At 55.3% G+C, this 9,323-nt stretch overlaps 1 protein-coding gene and 1 long non-coding RNA gene across 6 annotated transcripts; one reads left to right on the top strand and one right to left on the bottom strand.

The window, feature by feature from the left end:
- Positions 1-249: 249 nt before the first annotated feature.
- MEN1 (menin 1) lies at positions 250-6,664 on the bottom strand. 5 transcript variants are annotated; one of them, XM_036928182.2, is made up of 10 exons: positions 6,558-6,664; positions 5,715-6,175; positions 4,554-4,762; positions 4,242-4,370; positions 3,915-3,955; positions 3,756-3,843; positions 2,947-3,083; positions 2,383-2,518; positions 1,761-1,925; positions 250-1,563 (listed from the first exon to the last, which is right to left on the bottom strand). In XM_036928182.2, the coding sequence occupies exons 2-10, from the start codon at positions 6,157-6,159 to the stop codon at positions 1,087-1,089; spliced, it is 1,827 nt and encodes a 608-aa protein (XP_036784077.2). In that variant the 5' UTR covers positions 6,160-6,175; positions 6,558-6,664; the 3' UTR covers positions 250-1,086. The 5 variants fall into 5 exon arrangements, with proteins under 5 accessions (XP_036784077.2, XP_036784070.2, XP_036784094.2 ...); XM_036928175.2 differs by having other exon boundaries at positions 6,570-6,658; XM_036928199.2 differs by having other exon boundaries at positions 4,623-4,762; positions 6,570-6,658.
- Positions 6,665-6,680: 16 nt separating this feature from the next.
- LOC130684801 (uncharacterized) lies at positions 6,681-7,800 on the top strand. Its single transcript, XR_008999150.1, has 2 exons — positions 6,681-6,818; positions 7,426-7,800. It is a non-coding gene; the product is annotated as an uncharacterized LOC130684801 (long non-coding RNA).
- Positions 7,801-9,323: the final 1,523 nt, after the last annotated feature.

The following is a 9,323-nucleotide window of genomic DNA, read 5'->3' as shown; positions in this document are numbered from 1 at the left end:
GCCCGGGGCGGGGCGGGGCCAGGCCGGGGATGCCCCGCCGCCCGGCCGGGAGGAGGCGCCCGCGGGACAGGCCCTCGGAGGCCAGGGGAAGCCCCGAGGCTAGGCGGAGCTGACGGTGCCAAGCCCCTTCCGCCAGCCACCCATTCCCAGCGCTCTACAGGTGGGGAGCCTGGAGGCCAGAAAGCAGAGGGGGTGCTCCACCTCCCCTGCCCGCTCCAACCCCAACTTCCCAGATTAAACACGGACGTGTACTTTTTTTTTTTTTTTTTTTACAAAATGTATTCATCTTCCTTGGAACTGAAAAATAAATCTATGTACAAAACAGGAGATCAGGCTCCCCTCAACCACTCGCAACCCCCTGTAGATTTTCTCCGGGGCCCCCCGAGACGGGCAGGACTTCGCGGAGGTTCCCAGAGGGTCAGAAGAGATGTCTGCTCTGATCTGCTCTACTCTGGGGCCAGTCTGGTCAGGAAGGGAGCGGGGCTCAGGAGTCACACAGGCCGGGGAAGGAGTTTCGTGTCCCGGACTCTTTGGAGACAGGGAGGGGGGAAGCTAGTAGGATTTCCAAATTCTGGAAGCATTTCTTAAATTCTTTGGGTAGGGGACTTGGATTCCCAAGGGATGGAATTCTTAAGCGCAGAAATGTATTTATAGGGGCTGAGCGGGATCCTACGTAGGTTCCCCGGCTGGAGGCTGGACCTGTGCTTCTTAGGTTTAGGATAAAACCCCAGCCCCACAGGTTGAGAGCAACCCTGGCAGCAGTGGTCAGGCCTCAGGTTAGAGCCTTGGTTCTGAGGTGCGGGCCTGATCCCAGTGGTTGGACCTTTAAAGATTGGTGATGGCTGGGGTAAGGTTTCAATAGGTCGGCTGGGATCCTGGGGGTGGCATCTACATTCCAGTGACCGGGCAGAGGCTCAGTTTGGGCACTGGGGTAGTCTGTGCTCTGGGAACCTGCAGCCTCGGTTTCGGGTAGGGGTTGGGCCTGTAGGTGGGCCCAAGTCCAGGTGGCCAGGGGCGGAACCTGGGCTCGCCTCCATCCAGATTGAGAGTGGGCTGTCCCAGGGCTGACAGCGAGTCCCCAGTAGTTCAGAGACCCTTGCGCTGCCGCTTGAGGAAGGAAAGAGTGTAGTCGCTAGGTGTAGACACCTTCTGCTTCTTCATCTGCACTTGGGATTGCGCTGTGAGTTGCAGTTTGATGGCGCTGGAGTTGATCTTGGTGGCCACCAGCAGCTCCTTCATTCCCTTCATCTTCTCGCTCTGGAAAGTGAGCACCGGACCCTCCGGCGGTGGTGATGCAGCAGGCGCTGGCACCACACTGCCTCCATCAGGGCCACGGGCAGTGCCCGGGGCCGTCCCTGAGGGTTTCCGGGGGGGTCCTGGAATGGCACCCTGGCCCACGCCTGGGCCCTTGTCCAATGCTAGTTTCTTAGGCGGCGGTGGCTCCTCAGGCTTGGACTCCCGCCGAGGGCCCCGCCGCCGGCCTTCCCGGGCTTCCTCTCCCCATGGCTCCTCCGCCTCCGCAGCCTCTGCCTCTCGGCTTACTATGCGCACCTTCTGCCGCACCTGGGCCGGGTGGGAGGGCAAGCTGAGGAAAAGGTTGCAGGCCAGTGGCTGGAACCCCAGGATTCAGCTTCAGCCATGTCACACTGCACCCAAAGGGGAGGACCAGATCTCCTTCAGGTCAGAACCACAAAGGTTCTGACTCCTCTGTAGCTGTCACCACCTGCCTCCCCCAGCCACCCTGCATAGCTGCTCCTCACCTGTCCCTCAAAGCGGCCCAGGGACTGCACAAGGAAGGTGGCCCAGCCCACGTGCAGCACAGGAGTGGGGCTGCCCTCCTCCCACTTGCAGATACCATCGTAGAATCGTAACAGATGAGCGAAGCACTCTGGGTCCTGGAGGGCGGAGCCTTGGCTCTGGGCACCCTGGCCAAGGGGGAAAGGAGGACACAGTTCAGACTCCCTGACTCACCCAGGACAAAGAGCCCTGGCCTTGGACGAAGTGAGCACAGGCGAGCACACGTGGAGAGAACTCTTAAAGCCTTCCTCCTTATATAAAACCAGTCCTTAGCTAGGGTGTAGGGGGAGGGGGAAACCATCCCATGCCTCTATCCCATCCCCTCAAGCAAATAAGGGGCCCTTGCCATGAAACAGAAGGACTTCTATCCCATTTACCTGAAGGCATAGGGTAGAAACCCTAAAATACCCTCAACTCCCTCAAACCCAGGCCCAGGACCTCAGCTACTGCATAAGAGAGCAGCTCTCTCCACGCTGGGCCACCTTCCTATGTCCTATGTCCCCAGCCCTACGCAATGGTCCCCAGGTCCTGTGACTGGGAACCCTGCTCAGGTGGGAAGGTGGACACAGTCTGGAGCCCCCTCACCTGGCTTTGTTCCCCTGGCCGCTCCTCGCCAGCCTCCAGCAGGCTGGCTGCCTCCTTCAGCAAGTTGGGGATGACGTCATTGGCTACCTCAAAGAACTCCTTGTAGATCTCCTCGTCTTCACGGCAGTAGTTGTAGCTGTGAGAGCAACAGGGCACTGTGGGGTCTTAGCTATGGTGGGTAGTACCCCCAGGGACCTAGTGGGGGATGCAGCCCAGGTTTCTTTTCCTGACTCATCCAGGCCCCAGGTGAGTGGTTGGGGTCCTTATTCCAAAACGAAGGTGTTTATGCCAGTGCAGAGCAGGAATGAAGAGGGGAGCATGGACTGGCGGTGAAGATTCCGCTGCTGAATGATGGTGGTAGGAAACTGGGAGAAGAGGAGTGGGAGGGACAGGCAAGGCCCTCGTCAGGGGGCCCCCCCTCCTGATGACAGGCTTGACCACCTAGAGACTGTGTGGAGAGGGGACGGGGCTTGGGACCAGGCCTCACTCTTAGATGAAGGTGGTTGGAAATTGGGTAGGAGGGGAAGAAAGGCCAGGCTAGGTCCTAGTGGGGGAAATCCTCACTCCTGGATGACAGTGGCTGTGTCGGCCCAGGCCTGCAGAGCTTCACGCACATTGCGGTTGCGACAGTGGTAGCCAGCCAGGTACATGTAGGGGTAAATGTGCTCATCCCGGTAATGGGCCTTGGCTGAGGCAATGCCCTGAAGATAAAGCAGGGGGCCTTAGGGAGGCAGCCTCCAGGTGGCCTGTATGGCACAAATGTTCCATCAGATCACACCCAGAAGGGGCGATGGGAAGACCCCAGAGTCCCATCTCCAATTCCACCTCCACCCCTGCCATCCTCTCTACCAGGTGCTCCTCCCCAGGTCCGCAGGACTGCTTGCTGAAGCCTAGGTCAGACTTCAGGGGGCAGGGACCCCCCCCAAAGAACAAAGCCTAGAGAAGGGAAGGGGCCTGTCCTCCAAGCTCAGAGCATGTCCCTTTCCCAGGTTTCGTCACACGCTCCCACACATGTATCAAAGCTTCCCAAGCACAGCCCCCACCAAGTTACCATCCCCTCCTCCAGTGCTCCCACCACACCACACACACACACCACATTTGCCCTTGGTTACAATTCCAGAAAGGACAATGAGAGGCCGCAGAAAAGCAGGGCTGAGGAGACAAACCAGGCTCTCCACTCCCAGGCTGCGGGACCCAGGACATACCGCAGACAGCCCTGACTGCACTGAATATGGACATGGCAAACACAAAGTGGGGACTGGATGGGCAACGCCTCCCAATATACACAAAGCTCTTCTGTCCTAACCCACCCACCCCCAGCCCCCAGATAGAAGGGGACCCCAGCCACTGTTGGGCCTCCCTTATGTACCCACCTTGTGGTAGAGGGTCAGTGGGTCTGGCCGGCCAGGGGTGGGCTCCAGCTCCTCCAGATCTGCCAGGTTCCCCAGCGCCATGGGGTACCTGGGAAAGGGTCATGAGATCAGACTGCCAACCAGCCCCGAGGCCCAGCCTGGCCACATCCCTCTACTGACCTTTCCAGATGTCCCAGGTCATAGAGCAGCCAGAGCAGTTTCTAGGAGCCCAAGGAGAGAGGTGTGAGCTGGGGGCAGGTGAGAGGGGCCCTCAGCCTACCAGGTGGAGGTGGGGTCCAGCACAAGCAGGGGCCTGGCCCAGGTGGGAAGGGCCAGAATTCAGGAACCAGCTCCTTATTGGAGTCAAAGCTCTTTTACATCTCAATTCCATTCTCCCAAGAACACTGGGAAAGGCCAGGCCAGGAATCATTAACCCATGTTACAGAAGGGGAAGTTGAAGCTCAGGAAGGGCAGGTGTCCCAGCCAGGGTCCCACAGGTACCCTCACCTGCTGCAACTGCAGCAGCTCCAGGGAGTCAGTGTGCAGGTCAATGGAGGGGTTGATGGCACACACCATAAATGCAACCTCCATCTTACGATCACAGCGCATGTATGATCCTTTCAGGTACAGCCAGCTCTTAGGAGAGGACAAGACCAGATGGCTCATGAAGGCCCATGAGCCTGCTCTGGGTATGACAACCAGGGAAGGGGCCCCCCACTTCCTGACATATGGAGGTGGGGAAAGGAAGAGGGGAGTGGCGCCCAAGAAAGCAGAACCCTTGGGTGGCTTGGGCTAAGAGAATGTGAGGGGACACAATACCCGCTCAGCCACACCCGCATTGACCGTCTGGCCCCTGCGATCCTCGTTGCCCTTGCCATGCCAAGTGACCTCAGCTGTTTGCTCTCCATTGGGTCCGAACACTACCCAGGCGTGATCCTCAGACAGGGCCAGGTGAACATCCCGGAGACCCAGAGCCTGGCAGGCCCCCACCACGGCAAAGGCCACACCAGAGCTGTCCAGTTTGGTGCCTGTGGAAGGGGAGGTAATGACAGTGCATCTTTGAGCTCTGGCCTCGGGGAAGGGGCCAGGCAACGATGGGCCATGCTCCCTCCCACTCTCCCCTGAAGGCTTGTGCCCAAACCTCTGACGCCCCTGCGCGTCACCCCTCTATCCCTTTCCTCCTATGTCTTCAAAGCCTTTTCCTCCTCGGCACATCCCCTATGCTCAGCAAGAGACCTTGGATTTTCCGTAGCTCCATCCAGCCTTTGATCCTCTCCTTTCTGTTGCTCTGTAACCATATTCTGTTCTTAAAGATTTTTTCCACGTTATTCTATAACACGGATGGCAAAAACAGGACACTCTGGCCAATGCTCTTTTTTCACACACCCACCGACAGATACTCCTAATTCATCTCTGTACTCTCTCCCTGCTCAACTCAGCAGCAGCCTCAGATTCCTTCTCACGTGGCACTCCAGGGCCTGAGTGTGTCTGCTGGGCTTGGAGCAAAGGAGAAAGCACTTTGCAAGCCTGAGCCTTAAGCTTCTTAAGGTGAAGCCCCTGGTCTGTTGACTTTCAAAATATTTTCATAGGTATTTCACCTCTCAAATGTAGTCTGACTTTGGCTCCTCACTCCCCAAATTTGCTGCTGCCCTCTGTGCCTCATGCTGGGCTGCAGGATTCCTGTAGCTGCTCAACGGCAGGGATAGGGGTGCTAAGCAGACAGAGGGTGGGTTAATGGATTTGGAGCCAAGTGACTAGGATCCAGTCCCAGCCCTGCCATTCTTGTGTGACTTTGGCACATCATTTCCCCTCTCTGGGCTTCAGTTTCCCTAACTGCAAAGCGGGGAACAACACTTGCCCCACCTCACAAGGCTTACAGGTCTCAAAAGGGTTCTGCAAACCATACAGTGTTGTGAAGAGATGGGCCAAGGTTCTCAGGTGAGAGACAGGATTCTCGCCCTTTGCCACCTGGACCCCAACCTGTGATGAAGCTGAAGAGGGACTGGATGTGGGCCCGATCCTTGAAGTAGGAGCGGCTGAGGCTGTTCCAGATGACATCGGAGACCTTCTTCACCAGCTCACGGCTGGAGACGCCCCCCTCTCGCGGGTAGAGAGACAGGTCTACCGCGCCCCGGATCTGGGCGGTGAAGCGGGCATAGAGCGCAGCGATGATGGACAGGTCGGCCACGGGGAAGTAAGTGAGGCCGCCAGGAGGGTCAGGCGCGGGGCTGGGCTGGAAGGTGAGTTCTGGCACGTTGGTGGGGATAACGCGGTTGACAGCCAGGAAGTGCTCCACGAAGCCCAGAACCAAGGATAGGAGCACCAGGTCCGGCTCCTCCCGACCCAGCTCGGCGGCGAAGAGGCGCACCACGTCGTCGATGGAGCGCAGCGGGAACAGTGTCTTCTGGGCGGCCTTCAGCCCCATGGCGGCGGGCCTCGGCCTGCGGACGAGGCGGAGGAGGGAGGGTCGGGCAAGTACGACTGAGGAGCCCCCCCCGCAGGCTCGACCAAGGTTCCAACCCCCACCCCCACCCACGCCCATACACTCCTCTGCTTTCCCACCCCCTTTCACTCATCTCTTTCCCTTCTTTCGTGGGAGAGACCCCTCAGCCGAGGCTGGAGGGCCTCTTCGTCCCCCCACAACCCCAGGAGCCGCGGCCCCGATGGGGCTAAGCCCCTAGGACTCAGCTGAGGATCCCCAATGGCCGCCCCGCCCCCTCTCTGCGACCGTACCCCGGGCCCCTAGAGTCCGTCTGGAAGACGCCCCTAGGCCAAGCCCCCCAAATCCCAGGGCGAGTCCTGGCCTGGGTCCCCCGCGCCCACCTCCGCGCTTACATCCCACACAAGGCACCGCGGCGCCCGCCGCCTGGAGCCTGCTGGGAAATGGAGTTCCGCCCCCTCGCTCCGTACTGCCTGCCGGGAAGTGGAGTGAATCTCGAAATGGTGGCGGGGCCGACCAGTCCGCGATGGCTGATGGGAGTAGTAGTCCAGCAGCTGTGCCCGCCCGAAGAGAGATGAGGAGTGGTGGCAGCGCCGCCTTCCTGCAGTCCTCAGGGACTGGACGTTTCATTTCACGCGGACCAGGTAGGCAGTGGGACCGCAGCGCATTCTGGGAGATGTAGTCCGGGGAGTGACCAGGGAAGCCTAGGCTGTCACTGCTCTTCGGCAGGTTATCACGTATCGGCAAGAGGTAAGGAAAACGGGTCCGTTCAAACACTGCTGGAGTACTGTAAATGTGTTCAGCCACTTTAGTTGGATACTTATCAGTATTAATTAATATGTAAAACTGCCTGCCTGCGTCTAGCATTCTTCTATTCAGTCCATGAGAAAATCTAACACATATGCCAAGAGGCACATCTAAAGAATCATTGTACTTATTTATAATAGGTTAAAATAAGAGTGAAGTATTTCTATGGCACCGTAAAGTAGATAGATCTTCAGGTATACTGTTGAAGGAAAAAAGCTTCAGAACAAAATGTATGAGTATTTATATTAACAACATTTTAAAACATTAAACAATACTAAATTTCTACAGTCAGTCATTCATTCCTTTGTTCAATAACCAGATTTTTGGTGCCTATGATGGGCCAGGCACACTGTCCTAGGCACTAGACATATAGCAATGACTAAAACAGATCAAATTCCTGTTCTGTTTCACCAATGTGGGTTTTTTCTCCCCAAAATCCATAAGCCTAGTTTAATCACGAGAAAATATCCGGCAAGCCCAATCTGAGGGACAAAATACCTCACCAATACTCCTCAAAGATGTCAAGGTCACGAAAGACAAGGAAAGACGGAAAGTGTTGCCGATTAGAAGAGACAAAGGGGACAGGACGACTAAATGCAGTGTGATGTTCTGGATCGAATCCTGGGACAAAGAAAGGACAGCAGAAAAACTGGTGATTAGGGTGGCCTGGTAACCACCTGGTGACCGTCCCAGTTTTCCCAGGACTGGAGGAACTTCAGGAATATTGGACTTTCAGTTTTAAAACCAAACCATTCAAGTTTTGGGCACCTGGGAGCTCTAATTGTGAAATTCAAATAAAGTCTATAGCTTCATTCATAATTTTCATCAATTAGGTTTGATGACTGCTCCGTGGTTGTGTAAGATTTTAACATTAGGGGAAGCTGGGTGAAGGGTGTATGGGGAGGAGGGCATTGAGGACTGAGTTCTGGGGTACTCCTTCGTGTAGAGGTTGGGACAGCCAAGGAGTCTGACAGGGATCAGCCAGAGATGGGAAGGAAAGCCAGACGTGAATCTGGTGCATATGACCACGTACCAAGGCAGAGGCATGACTAATGGTGTCAGATGCTGCTCATAATTCAGCAAGCTGAGCACCCAGAACTGAGTGGATCTGGCTCTGTGGGAATCCCTTGTGACCAAATTAAGAGCAGTTTGGGAGCAAAAGCCCAAAGGTCTTGGGCTCAGGAGACATGGGAGGTAAGAAAATGGAGATAATGATAATACACAACTCTTTCAGAGAGCTTTGCAGCAAAGGGAAGGAGAAAAATAAGATGGCAGCCAGGGGGAGAAGAAGGTTGTTGTCGAATAGAGAGGACTGCAGGACTGATGGCCTTGAACCAGTAGAAGAATAGGAGTTCCTGAGTGGCAGGTCTGGCCTTTGCTAGGGCATGAACAGTCTATCCTCGATGACTGGAGAGAAGACAGAATACAGGGACACACGTGGTGGGCACTTTATTTTTTTCAATGAAATAGGAAGTCTGGATGGTCTTCCTTCCTTCCTCCCTCCCTCCTTCACACCTTTGCTCAAATGTCACCTTCTCAATGAGGCTGACCCAGAGCTGACCAGCCTACTTAAAACCACACTCTCCAAACCAAATCCCACTTTCAATCCCTCCACCCTACTCTATCTTTTGTCCCCTCCTAAAGCATTAACGCCTTCTACACCACGGTTTCTCAGCCTTGGCACTATTGGCATTTAGGGCTGGATAATTCTTTGTGGTGGGGAGCTGACCTGTGCACTGTAAGAGGTTTAGCAGTGTCCATAGCTTCTACCGACTCGATGCCGGCAGCACTCCTCCCCACGGTGTGACTAGAAATGTCTCCAGACATTGCCAAATGTCTGCTTGGGGACAAAACTGCCCCCAGTCAAGAACCACTATCCCAGCATATAATTTACTTATTTAATTGTTCATCTCCTACCACCAAAATCTAAGCTCCACAGGGCAGGGAATGTGTCTGTTTTGCTCACTGATATGTCTCATGTGCCTAGAATGGTGTCTGGCACACAGCTGGTGTTCAACAAGTATTTGCTGAATAAATAAATATATTTATGCAAAGGTGTGACCTGGAATTTAGGCTGTGCGAGAAGGGACATAAGGACCTAAGAGGAATAAGGGACAGCAAAAGTGTAGCAAAAGCAGTGGGCTGTCAGGTTCCAATAGGGTCAAAGTATATTGGAGTTGGGGTGCTAGAGAGAGCTGAAATGATAGGAGTGTTGGTTAAAGAGTGGGATACTTGAGATTGAAATTGTGGGGAGAAGGTTGTCCTTATTGGCAATGAAAAGGTCTAGAGCAGTGCTTCCAGTAGAAACCTAATGCGAGCTGCATGTGTAAGAACCATTTCTA

This window comes from Manis pentadactyla, chromosome 9 (assembly GCF_030020395.1).
Source record: "Manis pentadactyla isolate mManPen7 chromosome 9, mManPen7.hap1, whole genome shotgun sequence".
Taxonomy (NCBI): domain Eukaryota; kingdom Metazoa; phylum Chordata; class Mammalia; order Pholidota; family Manidae; genus Manis; species Manis pentadactyla.
This window is presented reverse-complemented; position numbering and strand designations above follow the sequence as displayed.